The sequence below is a fragment of the Apis laboriosa genome, unplaced genomic scaffold (assembly GCF_014066325.1).
Source record: "Apis laboriosa isolate Shangri-la unplaced genomic scaffold, ASM1406632v1 scaffold83_cov151, whole genome shotgun sequence".
Taxonomy (NCBI): Eukaryota; Metazoa; Arthropoda; class Insecta; order Hymenoptera; family Apidae; genus Apis; species Apis laboriosa.
The window spans coordinates 473,539-495,906 of NW_025224581.1; the positions used below are offsets into that span (position 1 = coordinate 473,539).

Here is a 22,368-nt window from a genome sequence, read left to right on the forward strand (position 1 = left end):
AAAAAAAAAAAAAAAAAAAAAAAAAAAACAAAAGATCTTCACCATAAGATCTTTTGCGTCAGTATTTCGTTTGCATTATTTATTACAACTATAACTTGGGATGATATAATATTATACGTCACTGTAACATAATCCATCTAAGAAATAAGCCCCAGCTAAGAAATACCAGCCTTTAAGGGTTGAAAGAAGCGTCAGTACTTTCTTTCGATAGCGCAGTTTTATTGTTTACAAGGACACGCAATACTAACTCGCGGTTTTTTCAAGTTTTATAATCCACCAGACCGACTGTGAAGTGGTTACTTTCAGGGAAAAACACCTTTGTGCTCGAGGGTCGCTCCTTTTTTTTTTTTTTATTCCTTTCTTAGAAATTGTGCGAATCGTCGACCGTTCCTTTCCTCTCGATATAAAAAAAAAAAAAAAAAAAAGAAATGTACAAGGAGTCGGAGGATTCTTCGACTCGTTAATAAGCACTCGTGCACAGGCGGATAAAAAAAAAAGGAACTATCTTTTCTTTTTTTTTACCGAGAATCTATTTCAAGGTATTCATGGGAAACTCGAATTCTCTGTAACTTGCTTTTCGATTCCATTTGCATCTCTCTTGATAGCAGTTTTAAGTAAAATAGTAACTCGATTCAACCGACGGATATCCCGCCAAGGGTTCGAGAATCAGGCTTAAAATCACTTTTAACCAAAAAGTTTCTTTAGAAACACGGTAAAACGTAGTTTCTCTTTCATTTAAAATTATTTTCTGCCCTCTAGTCAGCACCCCTATTAATCCAATTTCGCCGAAAACCTTTTCACCTTTTCACGAAAGAACTTACACTCCCCGGTTGAAATTTTCGAAACTTTTAAGTAGACGATTCTTCACATCCCACTGTTTCGAAAGAATGTAACAATGCTACGGAATAACTAACGACATTTCTTCCTTTTTTTTTTTTTTTTTTTTTCCCTTCTATCTCTCTCTCTCTCTCTCTCTTTTCGAATATTCCCTTATTTTTCCAACAAAAAGTCCCGCTCTTTCTCCGACAGGTCGAAGAGAATTCTTTGTCCAAGCCCGTAGAAAAGTACAAGAAGCGCGTGTATAACGAGCAATGAGACTACGCGCTTTATGACGCGTCATAGGGAACATGGGACGATTATTCTCAAGAAGTGGGCTTTATATTTTAAAGTGGCCTCCTTTGACGCCTGTAGGAATCACCAACTTTTCAACAGAGCAAGTTTCCACTTTTTTTTTTTTTATCTGTGACATTTCATAATGGAAAATAATCTAATTTTTTTGTTTTTTTTAAAATTTTGAATAAAATCTATCTATCTAAAAAAAAAAAAAAAGGATATTCTATTGACTCATTAACTTTAACTATTAATCCTGAAAAATAATGCTGCAATTATTAGTTATTAATAAAACTATAATAATAGATTATAGTTTTCTTTATTATATTTGGATTAATATTTAAGTAGATTATATATAGAATATTATATATATAATTTCATCTTTTAAAATGATTTCATAATAAATAATTCCATTCGAAAAATTATATTTAACAAAGTAAAGAGAGAGAGAGAAAAGAAAATGAATTTTCAATTATGCGTTATATTATTTGTTAGTCGATATCTCGGATCGTGTTGTTCAAAAGGTTTAGTATTTACATATATGTAAAATTATATTATCAGAAAAACGATGAAATTCGATTTCATTTCGTTTGCGACGAAACTTCGTTTGATAATTTGTGTATGAGAATTTCTTAAATCTTTGCAAATTAAAAAAGATGGAAAAAACAAGTTAATATAGTGAGAAAGGTAAATAAACAATAATATAAATGAAAAAAAAATAGGACAAAATAGAAATGAAAAAGTTTGGGAAAAGCAGGTCCGGGAAAAAGAGGAAATCAATTCGGTTTGCGTCGTGCGAACGTCGCTTGAATATTGTTTTGGACGTAACGTGTGAAAATCAAAGAGATTTCTCCGCGGCACAGCGCATCCTCGACATGCAACAACCCGAGAGTTCTTTTTTCTTTGCCGGAGATTAGCCACGTTTCCGAGTAGATGGTTCGACACCTTGTTCTTCGTTAAAACCTCACGCTTTATTCTATTGGTGTTTTTAATTGTCTCTTCTTCTTTTCGTTCTACACGCACGAGTATCATTTGAAAAAATTGCACCGTGTGAAAGTAGAATTCCATTAAACATGGGAAAGCTCCGCGTTACAAGCCGTATAATTTTATAGAAAATCTAGAAATCAAATTAAAAAGGCTAATTATCTTTCAAACACTTATTCACGTTCTTGTTTGCGCGGTTTTTCTTTCAAATGTTGTATAAAAACATTATTATAATAATATTAAAAATTTTGCTTTGCAAATAGTTTTTTTTTTTTTTAAATATTTTATGATCAGTATCATTTACATAATGGATAAAAAATAAAGAAAAAAAAAAGTAGAATTACGTAACACGTTGTAAGATGATATTTCTAAGCGCGTGAGAGAGAAATCTATGAAATAAATTGAAAAACGCTCCGGATATTTCGCGATGGCGAAAAAAGCATTAGTGGTAGCCTACACGCGCTTGCGCACACTAGTGACTTTCACGCGTACATAAATTGACGAACGACTCCATGATTCGGTTCAATTTCTCTTGATTCCACACGTACTTATTTTTTGTTAGTTATCGGACTTTTCCATAGGTGGCCACGCCAACGTTAGTTTTGCCTTGGCTGGTATCAAATCATACTGACAATTTTGCCCGTGGCGTTATCTCGCTACGGAATTTGAAGTTTTTGTTCAAACGCACCGTGAGGGAGAGAAAGCCAAACCGACAGCAGTAACTATGTTTTGAAATTCGATCTATTTCGCTCAGTTTCATCATCTCTCACGCTTTACAGTCTTTTATTTGGATTAACATTCGCTTGATATCTTAACATTCGATATCGTTTATGGTCAATTTTCTAACAACTCTCGATATACTCTATTTGATGATATCTACTTGATGCTAAGAATATAAATACAAGTATAACTTATTAACTTGTACATTGAAATTCTTAAAATTCATTTTAAAAATTTATTCTTTGTAGGAGCAAATATTAAAAATATTATACAAAAAAAGATTCAAATACACGTATTCTCATATCATTCAAATCGTTACGAATAAGATATATAAAAAAAAAAAAGACTTTTATTACTTATTTTTAATGAATAAAAGATTAAAGAATTAAAAAGTGATAAAAAACATGATTAAGACATTTACGCGTACAAATTATTATTTTTAAAAGCGATTATAAATATTTTTTAAAATGTTAAAACATATTAAAGAAAATATATATACAAGTATCTAGTATAATTAAGAAAATCCAATCCAAGAAAATTCAATTAAAAAAAAAAATTTAATCATTATCATATCTATAAAATTAATTTATATTTAATAAAAAAAACTAATAAATTAAATATAGTATAAGAATATTTTTAACAATTTTATATTTCTCCTACGATATTTAATCAACAAATTATATTCAACAAAACAAAAATTTAATTATTAATTATTATATAAACAAAAATCTTGCTAAAAAAAATCTTGAAACTTCTGAAACAAAACCGGTAATTAATATTCGTCATCACTTATTACTAGGAAAAAGATCTTGGTAGCGATAAAAATATAAATTATTCGAGTTGGGATTAGAAACATAAAAAAGAATACAAAAAAAAAAAAAGAAAAAAAATATAGCAACAACAATCGAAACGTGTCGAGGACAAAAGTTTGCTATCGACTATAGAACAAAACTTAGAAAATCCAGTTCAAAATACGAGGAGAAAGGGAAAAGAACGACGCAAATATTTTGTAGCATCATTTTCGCACGCATTGAAATGACTGAAACTAAGAATCAAAAATCCTCTACGCATAATATTCGTAATGGGTCGCAGCATGCATCAACTATGTATATCACATTTCATTTAATATTTATACACGAACAATAACCATGAAACAGCGTATGAGTTGGCAACGAATAAAAACGATAACAAAAACGATACAGCTAATTATCTATCAGTGGTCGGTGCAATGTTTTCACCAATGGGACGAAAAGCGTCGCAAATATCAAGTGTTTCGAACATTTACACGGGTCACTATCCCACACACACGTATATACACGAGAGACAAGGCAGAGCAGCTGGCCGCGCATAACCGAGAGAAAACACATTTTTCAAAGTACAGAAAAAGATTGAAAACAGCCGAGTCAAGACGTTCGCACGCTTATCTTCGATATTGACTGCTATCCCCACTCTAATAGTTGAGACATTGCATCCGTAGTTGATATTTATTTGTGTACCGCTTCACTGATATTTGATTTGTCCTCAATAAATATATAACTTGTTATTCGCAAGTAATTAGAAGATAGAAACAGTTTTACATTTGAAATATTTGTGAATTAATACTTGATGTTTCCTTATGATATATTATATATCATTAAAGCAATAGTAAATAAAAATAATATAATAATAACTGAATAAAGTCGAATTTTCATGAGATACGCGACATCATAACTGATCAGTATCGTACGTAGACAGAGGTCGTTAGCACTGTGACGGTCAGAACCAATAATATGCCAGCATGCTTCGGAATCGCATAGCTGCGTGAGTAGTCGACATCGTCCTTTACTTTTCTCGATCGATCGATTATTGTATATACGTACTTTTTTACGATGAATTTTCATGATCCATCTCTAAATCAACAACATATTTATTAATATTGTTGTTAACTATCATTGTTAATACTACTATTATTAATGCTATCATTGTGATTACAACGCAATGTATTTTTTTTTTTCAAATTACGTTGCGCAATATGCAATGCATGGAAAAAATTTTTTTTTCATTAATTTTTTGATTGACGTAATAGATCGTTTAATATTCAAATTACACATTGGAAAAAAATGAAATGTTCATTTAAAAGCATGTTGAAAACAAGAAGATTAGATGGATAATTTTGCTCGAGGTTGGAATGATGAAAAAAGAAGAATGTTATTATAAACAACAGGAATAAAAAATATAAATATTCTAAGCAAAGTTTTTGTTGGTTTCCTCTAATCTCAATCGTAGACAGTTAACATACTAATTATAAACTGAACTAAATTTTTAGTTGTGTAATTTTGAATATTAAAAAATAAAAATTTAAAATAATCATAAAAATATTTCATGAATTTCAGAAGCGATTCAATTTTATGTTTTTGATATATCATAAACAATTGATGATTGTCTTATTTTTTGTAAAAAAAAAAATTCATAAAAATTAAAAATGCGAAGGTTCCAATTTCTCATGCCTAATTTCAAAAATACTTAAAAGAAAAAAATCTATGGTTTAATCATGTCATGATGTCAATCGGTAATTTTCCAATGTGTCGCGAAAACTGATCAGTTTGTTCGTACTTTATTTCTGGAAAAACCCATTTCCGCGCCGACGATGACATAAATTACTACGACTAATACACTGCTTTGGGTATCTGCAATGACGTCAAGTAATTCCTCTTTTTCGAAAATTTTAATAATTTGCTATGACGCATCATCAATGGAACCATTGACGCAAGGTATGAATAAGATAACATAATTTTTAAAAGAAAAAAGTCTACGAAAAATAAGCCTCACATAATAAGATTTCATAATTTTCGTTCAAACCTTGATAACTTTATTTCAAACGAGATATCATTCCAAAAATGATATAGAGGTTCTTTCAATGATATAGAGGTTTGTTTCAACAAACAAGAAAATAATAACGATTTAATTTTTCCTCTGATAACAATTTTTTTCATACCGATCGTAAGCAATATTTCAGATAAGTAGAGCACATAATTGTTCGTGTAAAAAATATTTAATATTCTATCACATTTCACAGAAATATAAGGTGTAATGGTATTGGACAATCTACGTCACAAGAAAGAAAAAAAAGAATAAGAAAAATAAATGAAAAATATGCATAATGTCATATCAGATTATTATAAAAATTGAAACAGCAGTTCGTAAGTTGGTTTGCAAAAATGACGAAACTGATTAGAAATTTTCCGAGAACGAAAAATTTCCGTGTAATGATAAGCATAGAATTAATCGTCCTCGACTACTGAGCGACTGTATTCATAGAAAATAATCTGATTCGTAATGATGAGTCACGTTGAAATCATTCTGATTTAAAATTTCACAATTTCAAGACGCAATTTATGTTCAGAAACACGAAATATTTTTTGAGCACGTGTAAAAATCTTGTATTTCGCGGCCTAACTCAACTTCTGCTTCCCGCGCTTTTGTACCAACACACAAAATAAACAAAACTCAGTTATTTTGATTGGTTACACTTTGACGCGCTATCTTGGAGCATCGAACGCGCGTGCACGTGCTGAATCGTCAGAAACAAATCCAAGTGTCAAGAACCGCGCCTATGCTTCGAAGGTAATAATATACACAGCTTGGGATATATATATATGTATATATTCATTCTCGAATCGTTTAAGGTTATGTTTGTTCTGAAAAGCAAGCACGGCTTCCGCGAAAAATATCACTTCGAAAACAGACAAAAACATCGAAGAAATCGTCCATGTTCATTCGCGTAGAATTTCGGGGGCACAATGTTTCATTTTGACTCGACCGTTGTCCTACGAATGCTTGCTTGTTCGTCTCTTTCTCCTTTTTCTTCTCTTCCCTCTCTCACTCTTTCTCCCCCTCTCAACACTTCTCTGTTTATTTTCCCTCTTTTCGTTCTCTGTTCAATTGTATAAATGTTCATAACACATATACACACGAATTATACAAACAGTGAAAATATAGGAACAACGCGTCAATGAAGGCGTGAGATTGGTTGACAGGCGGCGTCGTAGTCGTTTCTTAACGACACTATGACTGTCATCGACATCGTCATCATTATCGTCATTGTAATAATATTAAAATTTGCAATCGGAAAATTCATGTCGACGCTTCTGTCGAGACGCGAAGAGTGGGAGAAAGCGCGTTTACACGCAGCACGAGGAAGGGGGACGGCGCAAGAAGGGAGAGAGTAAAAAGAGAGGGATAGAAAAAAGGAGGGAGAAAGAGAAAGAGACGCCGGTCTAACATGGCAGACGATGCCATGCAGGCAGGAAAAAACAAGATCTAACGTTTGAGCGTGTGATAGACGGAAAGACAGTTGAGATACACGTGAATAGAGAAAGTATTTAGTGCGTACTCACGTTTTCATGTATCAGTTTGCTGCGTTGCCCTTAACGTAATTAAGAGAAAAATAACGTGTAGAAAAGAGAGAAAACACCACGCGGGGTCACGCACTCCGTTCCGTGCGGGTCTCGTCAACGGAAAAACAACACCCGGCGTCCTTTTCCGTTCCTATATTCGTTGTCGATTGACGGAACAGACAAAGTAAACCACCGGCACCACACAACAACAGCGCGTGTGTTACAAAGTGCGTCGCCTTCGCTTGTTGTTTTTGATAATGCAGGTGTTGCACGGGGCGTGGAAGGGTGCGCGGCACATACAAACGTTTTACGCACGAGGATCCTCTCTAACGAGGAGACGTGACGAACAAAATGGCGTTTACCGGACCGCCCGCGCGCGATCAGGTGGAAAATGCCGGAATGCTGCTGCTAGGAAAGATCGACTGACTGCCGAGGTCCGCGGCCCTAAGTGGTTTGACGTTAAGAACGAGCTGAACGAGCAAGAAGGAGAGACAGAGATAGACAAAGACGGAAGGAAAGAAAGAGGGAGACAGCCAGTAAGAGCGAGACAGAGAGGGAGGAGGAAGCGACTGAGAGAACCGTCGAGTATGAGAGAAACAGAGAAACATCGAGCCTAAAGGAAGGGATGCGCGCGATGGTAGGGGCTGAGGGATGGTCAAAAGCAAAAGAGGGGAAACATCCCACTATTTTCCACTGTCCTCGGACGATTTCGACTACCTTCGATTGCTTTCGACTGTAAGCAGGGCCGTCTCGCATTATGTCTAATACGGGTGGGAATTTTCCCGCTGTTAGAAACAAACATCGTAAACGTCCTTACGAATCTTATAAATATTTTCAAGTACGCATACATCTCTTTGATATCATTATTTCATATATTTCATCATTTCATTCGATGTAATTTTTAAATTTAAATTTTTCACTTATGAACAATGTTTTTGCTTTATATATTTTTTTTAATCATTATTATATTATTCATAATGGAAAAAATATATAAATATATTCAATTAATGATGCGACATTTTGCATTTTCTATTACTTTGTTCCTCATCGTTTCATCAGTTTTTCGATTTCATTCTAAATTTAAATCTCACAATTTAAAATGAAATTTCCTATCTTTTTTCATTCAAATTTCAAATTTTATAACAAATGTCATGTAACGTACAAACATTTTTCATTAACGTTTCATAACATATGTCAAATATTCGTTAAAATTCTTTTAAAAAAGTGATCTTATCCATGTATAAAAATAATTGAATGTAAATTTAGAACGAAACATTGAAAGAAATTATAAAATATAAAAAAATATTTATGAAAATGAATTATATGTATAACGAATATTCAAAATATCAACTTACAGAAAGATAATAAAAATATTTGATTCGAATTAATATCCCCGGACAATTTGCACTTAAACATTTCGCGAAGACACAAAACATACGATGTTTCGTAGTTTGATAAGTCCCCAGTTAATTACGTTCTTAGTTTGTATCGGACATTGCCCATTAAAATGTTTCATAAAACAACGCTGCACCGCCCTAGAACGTACGATGGCTCGAGGACCGCGTTTCTTTTCCGGCTGCTTCGTTTCTTTTCTTCTTTCCTCCTTTTCTTCGTACCTTCGCCCAGTTCGTTTCGCTTGCTCGCTCACTCTTCCACGTTCGCGTTCGACCGTCTCGCGAGGAATTTCTAAAAATCAATATAGGCGCAAAGCGAGGAGGGGCCGCAAAAAAATTCGATATCCCCTTCGCTTCGTTCCTTTTTATCTTTTTTAACGTCTCTACGTTTTTTTCTGCAACGCGAATTGCGCAGTAGAGAGGCTCGTCCCCTTACGGTCCCCAGAGGGAAGGATGGCTATTCGAATCAACTCGATCTTCGAGGAACAGAATTTACGAAGGAAGTGGCTATGCGAATCTACAGGCACTGAAGAAGCGCGGGAGAATTTATTTTCTCAGAAGTGTAGCGTGGCCTCGGTACAGTCTCTGCCGTTACCGGTTGAATAATTTCATCCTTCCGTCCCAAGATAAACCTACGCTTCAGCATGAATGTGACCAAACGTATCACCAACATCAAGTTAGAGCTTTAATGATGAAAATATTTATTTTTTTCATTTAATATGTTTCTATGGAATTACTATGGAAATTTTTGTTGTAAAATAATAAAAAAAAAAAAATGAGGTATAATAAAATATGAGTATTATAAAATTTCAATAAAATCAATTGTAACCGAGATTGAAGAAAGATTATTAATTTTATGAATAAACAATCTGGAAATATTTACATTTACTTTGCAAAATACGAGACTATTGATCTTCTTTCAAAATTTTTGATGTTTTGAGTTATAGTTACATATTCGAATACAAAATTATAATTGATCCTAGAATGTTGAAAAAGATAAATTTTTGAAAGAGCAAAAGCAAAATGAAGATCTTCGAATTTAAATATAGTGCCACATGTATAAGAGTGCTTTTGGAAAGAAATTATTTTGCAAGCAGTATCACTTACAAAATTCGTGCATTGAGAGTCTTTTACTCTAAATACAAATACTCGCTCTGAATTTTGTGAGTAATTGTCTAAGGAGTAAGTAATTTTTTTAAATAATTTATCGAGCGTGTTAACAAGAATAAAAGCTTGAAGAATCGAAGCATAGTATGTGTGTATGTATGTGTGTATATATATATATATATACACACACACACACATAATTTAAAAATCAGAATTAAAAATTGGCTGGTCCAATGTAATGTATCGCAGCCAGATGTAACATGAGCACTATACCAAAGGCTGATATCAAATGCTCTTGACGTTCAACTGTGTGTCACAGGGACATTTCAAATTATCAGTAGGGCTTTTCTTGCATCGCATTCTTTTAATTAATTGTTACATTTCTGTTAATAAAAGATGGATTTTCTGTGCCACACAGTCATAATAAATCAACATATTGTTCGTTGCATAATTAAACAATGCATTAAACAATTTAAATAAATATTTTTTTAATTTTTATACAAAAAGAAAAATTAAATGAATCCGTTCACTATCTCATTATCGCGCATTGATAACTACTTTTTTAAGCTTCAATTAGCAGTGCATTAAAGAAATAGTGCTTAATGAAGATTAAAAAAAAGAAACAAGAAAATCGATTACCTCTTCTATCAACTTACCGAAAATTTGCTTTTTGGAAAATCTTTTTAATCAAAAACATTTGGAAATTGATATCATGGAGAATATTTAACCAATCCCGTGCTGTCAAGAAATAAAAATTTGGGATTGGTTGATATTCCAAGGTTGAGGACATCTTTTTATCTTTCTACATCGTATAATTATCCTGGTACCAAATAACAACTACTACTTACAATGATTTTTCTATATAAGGATAAAGACTCTGTAAGTTTTTCAATTTATAAAAATGACATTGTATTTGATTTTGCGTTAATTTATATCAAATATTAGCATTGAGAATTAAATTTATAAGAAATAGTATAGCGTTATAACAAAATTATTAAACCAATACAAATTATTAAATTATACTAATAAAATAAATTATTGTATATAATTAATATCTGTTTTTTTAATGTCAATATTACATACATAAAAACAAATGAATATCGTAAAAGATGAATTGTTTGTTTATGATAAGTATATTAAAAAATGTTTTTTTAAAAAGTCTCAGTCTAACAATCTAATTGAAAAACAATTTATCAGCGGCACGCATTCATATGCACAGCAAGATTACAAAATTGGACTTCTGATCGACGCACTTTATACGCGACATTAAATGCATACGCTTCTAATATACTCTACTGATTGAGTCTGATTGTCGACTGTAATAAAGTTCAACTTTATGCAAAAGAATAATTTTCTTGTTAAGCATGTGAACTTAAAACTTCAAGATAATATTTCAAATATATGATAAGAAAAAATTTAAGAATATTATTTATAAGATCAATATATACATATATATATATATATATATATAAGATATGAAATATATTATGTGAATTCGTGTAACATAAAAAAAAATATAAATATATAACGCATAATATAACGTAAAAAAAATAAGTTTTCGTTCAATTAGACGATGTATTCATTTGTAAAAAAAAAAGATTTAAATGATTGCAGTATTCTTTAGCCAATTCTTATTTTTGTCGAAATTAAGGTTATTTCGAGGCAAAATTCCAATTTCCAACTGTTGCGCAAATTGTTACACGCAAACGCAGTTTCGGAGGCGTGGCGATTAACAAAGGGCCCGGAAATGGCCGATAATATGCTGTTTTCTATTTTCCCTCCCTTATCCTCTTCATTTTACGATCTTTTGGTAAATGGTTTGTCGAAATCCAAGTGGCCTGTGTTACAATCAAACCAAACTGATCATTGTAAAGGGATGAACAGCATCTTGCAGAATGATTTTTCCGTTATAGTATTTTCTCTGGAATTTGAGATACACAAGTCGTTTTATCACAATAATTATAAAAAAAAAAAACACTTATTTTATTTTTATTTTTCTTATTTTATTGTTATATTGGCACGTATCGCATATCGAAATTGATATTTTTAAAAATTTACACATTTTCACATTGAGTAAACTGAATTCGTTAACCTAGAACTGCGAACTATTACTGATATATAAAATATTATATATTCTATAATCGATCTGTCCAACAATCATACACGTTGCAAACTTGTTTTTTTCGGGATATACAAAAATATTTGATAATTGATTTTTGATAATTGAATATTTTAACTTTTCGTAATCAAGTTCGATAATAATTTAGTTTCGGCGTCACAAAATCAGCACATAAAGTGCAATAGTAAAGTGAACGTAAGAAAAAGTATTTCTATGTTATGCGGCGGCAAAAATAAAAGAATATAAATTTGATTTTTAAAAACATTGTCATTAATAATACTCTATACATTATAGTTTTCAATTTAAAAAAAAAAAAAAAAACTATTTAAGATTTATTTAAGATTTCATCACGGTTCATAAATTTATCATGGTAAGCAATAAAAAGTCAGTGAATTTTTAATTATTTTGTATTAATTGTTGATTTGCATTTATCAAAAAATTCTAAAAATAAAACATTAGTTCAGAATTTTTATTGAAATATGGAAAAAGATTACCGTATTTTATAAAAAAATTCTCAATGTAAAAGATCAAATCGTTCCTAACCTTAAATTGTTGGTTTCAGGATGTATCTGCATTTTCCGAAGATACTTTCGATGTCAAAGATTGGATTAATAAAACATTTAAATCTGTCGAGGCACAAGAAAATAAAGATGTAAGTCATATAATTATGATAATCTCAATTACGCGGATTCTGTTTCTTTTCTCGACACAATTTTTGACTTCCAGCAGCACTAGTACTTTCACTAAACTGATTGCTTCCATTGGCGGTCAATGATATTCTGTCTTTTTCAAAGATATTCTTTTTTACTATGTTGCAGATTAAAGTGTAATCATTGAATAAAAAATAAATTTCAGAAATTTTTGAATCATGATTTTATATATAAATAAATATTCGAATACGAAATCGTTATAATATTTGAATTTAAATGTTTTATATATTTCCTGTTTTGCATTTTTCTATTTTTTTATTTTTTTATTTAAAAAATTAAACAAAAATATTATATTAATAGGCATTTGTTTCATCTTTGGTAATGAAGTTGCAATTATATGTGCAACAAGTTAATGGTGCTTTAGAAGAGACTAGTCAATCTGTTCTTTCAAGTTTGCCAAGAGTTTTAAGGGATACACAGTTTTTACAACAAGAAGCTTTAGCTTTGAGAGAGAAAATGATTGCAGTTAAACAAGAAATAGAAAAGGTTGTGGTTGATTTCTTTTTTTATAATATATCTTATAATATCTGTTATTACTATAATAAATTTTTTAAATAGGTTGAAAAAGATACTGCTTCATCAATGGCAACATTAGAAAAAATAGATAGAATAAAAACAGATTTACAAACTGCTAAACAAGGCTTACATGAAGCTGATAATTGGAGTGTACTTGCTAATGATGTTGAAGAGGTATAACATATAACATGTATTAAAAGTAAATCCTTATAAATTTTATCTTTATATTATTTTTAATATTTCAGGTATTTGAATCAGGTGATGTAGAAGCTATTGCAAATAAATTATTCAGTATGCAAAAATCATTGGCTATGCTTGTAAATGTTATTGATTATGAGGATAAAAAATTACAGTTAGAAGGATTAAAAAATCGATTAGAAGCTATAGCTAGTCCAAAATTAGTTCAGGCATTTACTGCTGCAAATTTAGGTATATTATATTAATCATATTATATTCTTTCTTATTTTATATTACTTGTATCTAATATTTTTGTCTTAAAATATTTAGAACAATCTAAAATTTACGTGGATATTTTTAATAAAATAGAACGTTTACCACAACTTCTTAAATATTATCATAATTGTTTGAAAGTATCATTAGGACAAGAATGGCGTCGCACTATTGAATTAGCTCAAGATGAAAATGTTTCTTACTGGTTACATACTTATTATGATAAATTATTATCTAGTTGGAATGATCAGGTAACTTTTATTTTAAAATATGTAATATCCTTTTTTTAAAATAATATGATTTTAATAAAGGTAAAATGGTGTCATCTTGTATTTCCAAATACTTCAATTGATATCATAATTGATGTATATGCTGATCTTTTGAAAAGTTTGGATCCAGGCATTCCAGAATGTATAGAATCATTTTTAAAACAACATACAAATGCTATGCAATTGTCTTTGTTACTTGAACTTAAACAAATTACAAAGCATTTTGCAGTAAATTTACAAGGTGCAATTGAAACATCATCACATGGAAAATTTCAAAACTCAAAACTGTTATCTTTGGCACAAGCAATATATGCACCTTATGTTACATATGTTGTAAAATACAATATTTATGAAACAGCTCAACTTGAACATCAGTTACAATCTATGGGTTCTGCACAAGATGATTTAAGTGATACAATCAATATTCTTTCCCTTAGCATTTCAAGAGTAATGGAATATGCAAATGAAGCCAATAAAAGATGTAAACTTTTCACAGATGGTTGTGGTTATCCTGGCTTATTAAAATCTTTGATTGTATGTTATTTTATAAATAACATTTTAAAAAAACATCTTTTCTTCAATTGTTTCTTCAAGAAAATTTACTTTTACAGAGTTATTTTAATAAATATCTTGAAAAATATCAAGCTGCTATACGACAATTAGAGCGTAAAAAAGTAAAACATGAAGATTGGAATTTATTTCAAATGTGTCTCACTTTAATGCAGACTATAGGTATTTTTATCTTTTTTTTTAAATAAATTTAATATTAATTAAATAAAGTTATTGATCTAATTTTAATGCATAGGTGATCTTTTGGGACATATTCAACAATTTGAAAAATCATTGATAATTGACATTATTGAAGCTAACAATAAGCTACAAAATACAGCTTGTAGTGTTTTCATTCAGTATAAAAAATTACTTTTAAATACATCAAATCAAACTGAATTGGAGAATTTGACTGCATCTTTCCAAAAAGGTAATATATAAATAATATATAAAAAAATATAAATAAATTTATAAAAATTTCTTAATAAAAATATAAAAATTTTTAAAAAAGAAATATTATTACTCATTTAAATCACTCTTTTTATAGAAGATGAAACAATTCTGGATCCAATAATGAAATCTATTAATAAACTATGTTCTGATTTGCATCGTGCAACATATGAAGTAATTTTTGCTCCTATATTTACACAGTTGTTATTAGTACAAAAAGCACCAGCATGGTCAACAGAAGCCAATAAAATGATTCATTTAAGTGCAGATTTACCTGATTATAGTTTTGCACCTCAAGAATATATAACACAAGTTGGACAATACTTAATGACATTACCACAACATTTAGAGCCATTTTTGCTTAGGGAAAATCCAAGTCTTACCCAAGCCTTAAAAGCTGCAGATCCACAATATACACAAAGTTCTACTGAATCTGGATTTACCGATATTTTATTAGAAATTATTACTAAAGAAACATGTCAAATGTTTCTAGATCAAACATTAGGAATTTGTCAATTAAATTCTGCAGCATGCAAACAACTTGCAACTGACATAGGTATGTTTGTAATAAAATGATATTTTTTTTTATAAAAACTTGAATATTAAAAAAAATTTTTTTATTTATTTAATATGTGTAATATTGTAGATTATCTTGGTAATGTTTTGGAAGAACTTGGTTTATCTTTATCAGAAAATCTGCAACATATGTCTCTTTTATTGAGGCTATCACCAGAAGATTATCAGAACAGCAGTTCAGGATGTAATGCTAGACTTGTAGCTGCTGTTAGACAAATGAGAAATATAACATTTTCTGCCTAAATAACATGTAATAATTATTAAGTAAATGTAATGAATATAGAAATACTATGTTGTACATTATGTAGCATTATGTTGTATAAATAGCAATTATAATTTCATAATAATTTATCTGTTTTATGTATAAAAAAATTTTTATATATTTAAGGAAGTGATACTTGTACAAAAAGTGCGTTCATATTGTATTAATTACGTGCAATATCCAAATTTATAAATATTAATTCTATTTATACTTTCTTTTTTTCATACTTTCCTTTTTTTGTATGAAAATATTGTCTCATATTATATAAAAATATTTATATTCCTTTTAATATGAAAAAATAAAGTAATAGGAAATATTTTAATATTTAACATATATAAAATTATTATAGTTAAAACATCACATATTAAATAAATAATGATCTGATTATTTATATATGATCAGCAAATAGTTATATTATTGTTTCAATATTGCATTTATAACTATATTCATTGCATCATTTATATTTCTGAAAAAATAAAATTAATAATAATTTTTTTAATCATATCACTGTAAATGTTAATATATTATTTATGTTCAGGATTGATATATATTATTATTTTTAAAATCAAAATTTAATAATACCTGTCAAAGCAAGTTACATTACAAGATTGTTTTTGGTAATGCTCTTTGGCTGCTAATGTCACGTTTTTAAGTCTATTAATAGTTGTTTTATCAGTTGATTTAAGCATTTTATATATTACTATCAGAGCAGAAAGCATGTCAATCTGAAAGATATTTGATACATAAATTAATTTAACTAAAATAATAGATTTTAAACATAATGCAAATATATTTACTTTTGTATAATTTGTTATTGTCTTTGTTAATACTTGTGTGCTCAATTTTTGGTATTTTCTTTTATTTAAAATAATTTTTAATATTTTTTTTGCTAAATAAGGGAATTGAGTAATTAAAATTTTTTCTTCTGTTATACATGAGCATTGTAACATATATGTTATTTCTGTACTTATACTATTGATTGCAGTATTAAACATAATAGTTATGTATGAGAGATATAAACTTTGATTGTCAAAAGTATTTTTAATAATTGTAAAATATTTTTCAGTTAATCCATTTAATAATTTCAAGTTCTGTAATTAATAATTTAGTTAGTGTATATTACATATTATACACCACAGTGTATATTATATATTATATTATATTTTAGTATATATCTTTTTAAATAATTAGTTACTTACATTCGTATATTTAAATAATTTATCTTTATCATATTTAGTTAGTGTAACCATCATAACACATGCGAAATTTGGTACAATAATTTCTAATAAACTTGGTTCTTGTTTTTCATAAGCCATTTTACTAAAATCTAATAACATTGTTATTGCATCAAATGCATTATTCATAAAAACTATACCAATTGCTGAAGATAAACAACTACAATATAAAAGTACAATATCACAGCATAATTTTGAAGTACTATTGTATTCTTCCAATAGATAATTTGATATATCAAAAGTACTTCTTATTATATTTATACAAGTTTGATGGTTTTCTATAGTATTTATATCTATCTGCGATATATGTGGTATTATTGTCCTGTATTAATAATAAAGGAAATATTTATAATAACAATACTTTATAAAAATTAAGAAATATATATAATTAATTTTCATACCTTCTAATCCACAATAAAATTTCTGAGAATTGTTCTGATGCTTCAAATATATCTTTCTTATATAATATTGAAATCATTGATATATATTCTTTAAAAAATTGCACAATTATATCTTTGGATATCAGACTTTTTATATTGCACTCGTTATTTAATTCTTTTTCTATAAAACTTCTTAATTTATGTAAGTTTTTCCAAAATTTAAGTATATCTTTATGATATTTATTCATTAAAACTGATTGATATTCATCATGTAATAAATGTTTTAGAATTCGTAAACTTAATTCTAAACCTTTTTCATTAATTTGAAATACATCTGTATTATTAATAACATGCTGTAAACATTTAATTATATTATTTTTTATCATTATATATATATATATATATATACATTCATTATATATACTTATACCTGATTATTTAAACTTATATTTAAAGATTCTGTAAAAATATTCGTTAATGCAAACAAAATTGTATCTCCTTTATTCCATTTCATGAGAACATGTATAACTGATAGAATAGTGTCATCAGGGGTATTTGGATTACATAATTGTTGTAGTAACATTTCAATAACTTCAATTTTATTGAAAAATAATCTCGAAGGAATTAAAGAAAATAAAAATATTACTGATTCATTTATTGGTGTTTCCTAAAAAAAAAATTAAATATTAGAAAAATCTCCTCTTTATATTCCCATTTTTGAAAAATAAATTATTCTTACTCTAAGATACTTAAAAAATTCTGGTAATGCATGTGCAATTGCTCGTAAAATATTCATCTCTTCTTTATAGAATTTTTCTTCCTTTGTATTTTTAATATTTCCTATTAATAACATAGCAATAACATCAATATATATATGTACATCTTTATAATTATTAAGGTTTTTATTCCAACTATTCAAAGAATCTGTTAAAATAAACATAATTAATTTAATTTTAAATTTAATATATTACATATACATCATATTACCATTTATATATTTGCTTTTCTTATTATCAATTTTGATCTTTTTATTACAATTTTTATTTAATAATTTCATTAGAGGTAAACATTTAATTTCTTCTTTTATCATAACTAATAGAGTTTCAATAAGTTTGGTGGATGTATTCCAGCTTATAACAGGTTTAGAATGGAAACAAAATCTTCTAATAGCATTTATATTACTTGTACCTATATATGCTAATTCATCTATTATTTTATCACAGTGTGTACCATTTAATGATATACGTAACCAAATTAGTTTTATTAATTCTTGTAATAAAAATGTATCTTGAGTAGTCTAAAAATAATATAATTAAATTTATAAATAAATATAATAAAATAAATACAATTAAATTATTTTATAGTAGTCAAAATTTTATTTATTATTACATACCTCTAAACGATCGAGAACATAAGTCAAAGGTATTATATTCCAAAATGGTATTCCAAGTTGATTTTGTACATGCCAAAGAAGTTTAATTAGTGCTTCTAATACCGCTTTATCTTCATCATAAATACTGCTTGCAAAATTTGGTAGAAAATCTATGAGTATTCTACGAGATCGTTCTTTAATTAATATTCTTGTTAAACCAATAAAAACATTTGCTCTTATTTTGGAATTATTAGCATTTTTTGTATAATGTAATAAAATGTTTAACCAATCTCGAATAATATTTCTTGGTACAAAATTCCAATATTTTTCTAACATCTTAAATAGTTCCTAAAAATATATACATTTTTAAAATATCGAAATATTATACACAAGACATATATATATATTTTATATTTAAAATTAAAAAAATTAAAAATAATTTAAATAAATTAACTTACATTCATAGTAACATTACACACTTCAAAATCTGAATCTTTTAAAAGATCAGTTATTATTTTATAATATTTTTGAAGATAAATTTTATTTCTATCCTTTGAAGCACATGTATATTGTACAGAACTTGTTACAAAAAGAATTTCTACAGCATTACATCTGATGAAAGAACCAGGTGCCTGTGGTAAAAACTTAATTTATTTTTCATAAAAAAATTTATATTTTTTATATTTATATTATATATATATTTTTTTATATTTATATTATATAATTTATATTATATCAATTTCAAATATATATATATATATATATATATATATTTTTATAATACCTTTAAATGTTTCCAAAGCAAAGGTTTACATTGATTGTGAATCATTGACCTAGCTACTTGCTGTTTATTGTTATGTATAGCAGTAAGAAGTGACAGCAGATTTTTACCAAGTTTTCCTCTTCCAGCAGAATCTCTATATGCCCGAAAGCAATGAAAAATAATATTACATAAACAACTTTCAACAATAAATTTTTTTAATTTTTCAGTTGCATTTAACCATGCTATTATATATAAATCTGCATATGCAGCAATATAATTATGTCCAATATTTTGTAATACCACTCTTATATTATTATGTATTCCCTAAAACAATCATTGTGTTAATGCTAAGTATAATAAATATTAATATTTGAATATGTAATTATACTATACCAATATATATTGTTCGCCAAGTGTAAATAAATGTAATATTAACATTCGACCTTCTTCTAGTGATATCACAGTTTTTTCTCGAACAAGTTTAAGTAGTTCTTGTATATCTTCTGCACATTTTAGCAATGTAATAGCAGATCTTATCTCATATAAACGCTTTACATGTTGCTAAAAATATAATTAATTTAACATCATTTGTTGACCTATGTATGATATATAAATATAAATATTATTAATTACCAGTGAAGATTTGCAACTTTGAATAAGATATTTTAATGCATTTATTATTACTTTTTCTTTCCATATCATGTTTAACATCCACCATTTTTCCAACAAATATGATATTTCATTCTTAATCTTAAAAAATTTTTTAAAATTAATCAAGATTATATCAAAATTAAAGTTTTTTAAAATATATCAAGAAATAAAATATGATGATTAAATACCAACCTGTTCATCCTTTACATTAAGTAACACAACAGAATGTAGTAACATTATATTTTGCAATAAAATATTGGGTACAAACATTCGTTGTACAATTGTTTCAAGAGCCATTGAAGTTATTGTATGTATCAATTTAACCATAATATTAAATTCCTGAAAAATTATGATATAAATATAATATATTCAATAATAATAATAATAATAATAATAATAATAATAATAATAATAATAATAATAATAGTATAATAATAGTATAATAATATAATATAAAAAAACCATAGAGAACATTTATATAAATAATCTTACTCTCAAATATTTGCCTTTATTATTTGATGCCTGAATATATAATTTTTGTGCTTTTAAAAGTATAGTTTTCACATGTTGCCATAGTTCACAAAGTTCATCTTCTGATAACAAGACAATATTTTTCACATTGTAATTCTAAAATAATAATTTATTGTAATTATATTGTTTATTATATAATAAAACAAATAAAATAAACCTTACTATTTACAAATTTATTTTGAAGGTCATCAAAAAAATTAATTAATAATAATGCAAAGTATACATATATTATAAGAATATATATTTTAAGAATAGTGTTAATAAAATATGTAATTTTTATGCGTTGATAAATACCAATTTTTCACATATGTTGCTAACGGTTGGACTTTTATTTTTTAATATTCGAAAAAGTACTCTATCCCTTGGTAATTCACATTGACGCAACATTTTTTAAAAATATTATCAGCTTCGATTTTTAAAATTAAAAGTCAATTATTTACGCATTTTATTAAAATCTGAAAAAACGATACATTATATCTGATACATAAAAATAGATATTAATTTATTTTTTAATATAATAAAATACAACAAAACAGACATTTTAAATTTCGTAAAGTATTTTTTGTATTTCTTACGAATATTTGTACTTACATATATTTGTATTATTAAAATAAATAATTATATTTTAAATATATAACAAATATATAATAATAATAATAACAAAAATATAAATATTTACAAAAAAATATTTTAACAAATCTTATATTATGAATATTATGAAATAGTTATAATAGTAATTTTTGGAAATTAATAAATAATAAAAGATTATTATAAATTATCTTAAAAACAATTTAAAATAAATTTAATAAAATTAACTTAAATATAATTTCTTATTTTAATATTAATAATAATAATAATGATTATAAACAATATTATGAATTTAAATTTATGATATTTTACAAAATATAATACACGTGTAATAATATTAAATAAATATAAGTTTTAAGAAAAAATATATACAAATATTAAATATTGACTTCATATAATTTAATTATCATCTATTTTGGTCATACAGTAATATTATATAAAAAGAAATAAGATATTTACACTTTTGAATCAAATTTATTATAAAACTTAACAAAATCTATTACTTTTATTTACTATTTTATGAAAACCGCCATATTGATCGTATAATACAAAATGATTGTAGTTTAGATTTGTTTTTAAAAATTATATTACAATGAATATAATTAGAATAATATATATTATATATGTATGTATAGTTATTTATTAATGATACTAATAATATTAATATTGATATTAAAATAACCTATAATGTTAAACAAATTTACATAACTAATAAAGAAAAAATTGTATTTAAACATAGATAAGATATATATTTTACCAGGGTTGTCAAGAAAATCACTACGCTTTTGCGTTGTAAGAAAAATTCCCTCGCGAGAGGAATTTGCTATATTCTGATTTTCTGTCACTCTTTAAGTGTGAGTGACGAGTAGTGACAATGTCACTCTCTTTCGCACTAATATTTGATTTTTTTCCATTATTCTCTTAATCTGGTAACATTTGAACCTATGAGAGATATCATTGAGATATGAACAGTAGAGAGGAAACCATTGAAATTAATAGAGAAACACATTATTTGATAAAACGATACGATACGATGATGTCACGCCATCTATTCGCCATACTATATAGTACGTTATATTATCAAGTAGATAATATCATCTCATCACCTCGTGGTGTTAAGTATTATGCGTTATTAAGAATAATTAAGAATAATAAATTAAGAATATTTTAAATATTTTCAATTACTTAGTGTAACGTAAGAAAAAGAATAGAAATATGATGATAAATTGGAGAATTTTTACAGTGACACAGATAAA

At 27.2% G+C, this 22,368-nt stretch overlaps 3 protein-coding genes across 4 annotated transcripts in view; 1 reads left to right on the forward strand and 2 right to left on the reverse strand.

Moving 5' to 3' along the window:
• Positions 1 to 7,320, reverse strand: part of LOC122719545 (zinc finger and BTB domain-containing protein 20) — an 84,753-nt gene extending 77,433 nt beyond the window's left edge. Inside the window, exon 1 of the mRNA XM_043945469.1 lies at positions 7,191 to 7,320. The gene's annotated coding sequence lies outside the window, so the exon portion shown is untranslated. The remainder of the gene's footprint in view (positions 1 to 7,190) is intronic.
• A 4,299-nt stretch (positions 7,321 to 11,619) lies between these two features.
• Positions 11,620 to 15,852, forward strand: LOC122719541 (conserved oligomeric Golgi complex subunit 7). Of its 2 annotated transcripts, none has more exons than XM_043945456.1 (11): positions 11,620 to 12,180; positions 12,373 to 12,462; positions 12,821 to 13,006; positions 13,079 to 13,210; positions 13,282 to 13,465; positions 13,544 to 13,737; positions 13,798 to 14,289; positions 14,367 to 14,487; positions 14,561 to 14,734; positions 14,852 to 15,310; positions 15,401 to 15,852. In XM_043945456.1, the coding sequence occupies exons 1-11, from the start codon at positions 12,178 to 12,180 to the stop codon at positions 15,571 to 15,573; spliced, it is 2,208 nt and encodes a 735-aa protein (XP_043801391.1). In that variant the 5' UTR covers positions 11,620 to 12,177; the 3' UTR covers positions 15,574 to 15,852. The 2 variants fall into 2 exon arrangements, with proteins under 2 accessions (XP_043801391.1, XP_043801392.1); XM_043945457.1 differs by having other exon boundaries at positions 14,855 to 15,310.
• A 154-nt stretch (positions 15,853 to 16,006) lies between these two features.
• Positions 16,007 to 22,367, reverse strand: LOC122719540. The gene is made up of 17 exons (XM_043945455.1): positions 21,870 to 22,367; positions 20,819 to 20,979; positions 20,486 to 20,620; positions 20,186 to 20,332; positions 19,976 to 20,092; positions 19,736 to 19,903; positions 19,364 to 19,666; positions 19,038 to 19,211; positions 18,601 to 18,927; positions 18,195 to 18,504; positions 17,947 to 18,131; positions 17,638 to 17,874; positions 17,229 to 17,560; positions 16,792 to 17,149; positions 16,390 to 16,683; positions 16,175 to 16,317; positions 16,007 to 16,058 (listed from the first exon to the last, which is right to left on the reverse strand). The coding sequence occupies exons 2-17, from the start codon at positions 20,909 to 20,911 to the stop codon at positions 16,007 to 16,009; spliced, it is 3,375 nt and encodes a 1,124-aa protein (XP_043801390.1). The 5' UTR covers positions 20,912 to 20,979; positions 21,870 to 22,367.
• Between the last annotated feature and the right edge of the window lies 1 nt (position 22,368).

What these genes read in the sequence shown, in the direction of transcription:
- LOC122719540 (XM_043945455.1), bottom strand. Translation starts at nt 20,911, where the DNA reads ATGTTGCGTCAATGTGAATTACCAAGGGATAGAGTACTTTTTCGAATA. An exon ending in TGCTTTGGAAACATTTAAAG is followed by an intron (nt 19,212 to 19,363) that starts GTATTATAAAAA and finishes TTTTTACCACAG; the next exon opens with GCACCTGGTTCTTTCATCAG. An exon ending in AATGTAACTTGCTTTGACAG is followed by an intron (nt 16,059 to 16,174) that starts GTATTATTAAAT and finishes TTATTTTTTCAG; the next exon opens with AAATATAAATGATGCAATGA.
- LOC122719541 (XM_043945456.1), top strand. An exon ending in TATCTAGTTGGAATGATCAG is followed by an intron (nt 13,738 to 13,797) that starts GTAACTTTTATT and finishes ATTTTAATAAAG; the next exon opens with GTAAAATGGTGTCATCTTGT. An exon ending in GACTGCATCTTTCCAAAAAG is followed by an intron (nt 14,735 to 14,851) that starts GTAATATATAAA and finishes CTCTTTTTATAG; the next exon opens with AAGATGAAACAATTCTGGAT.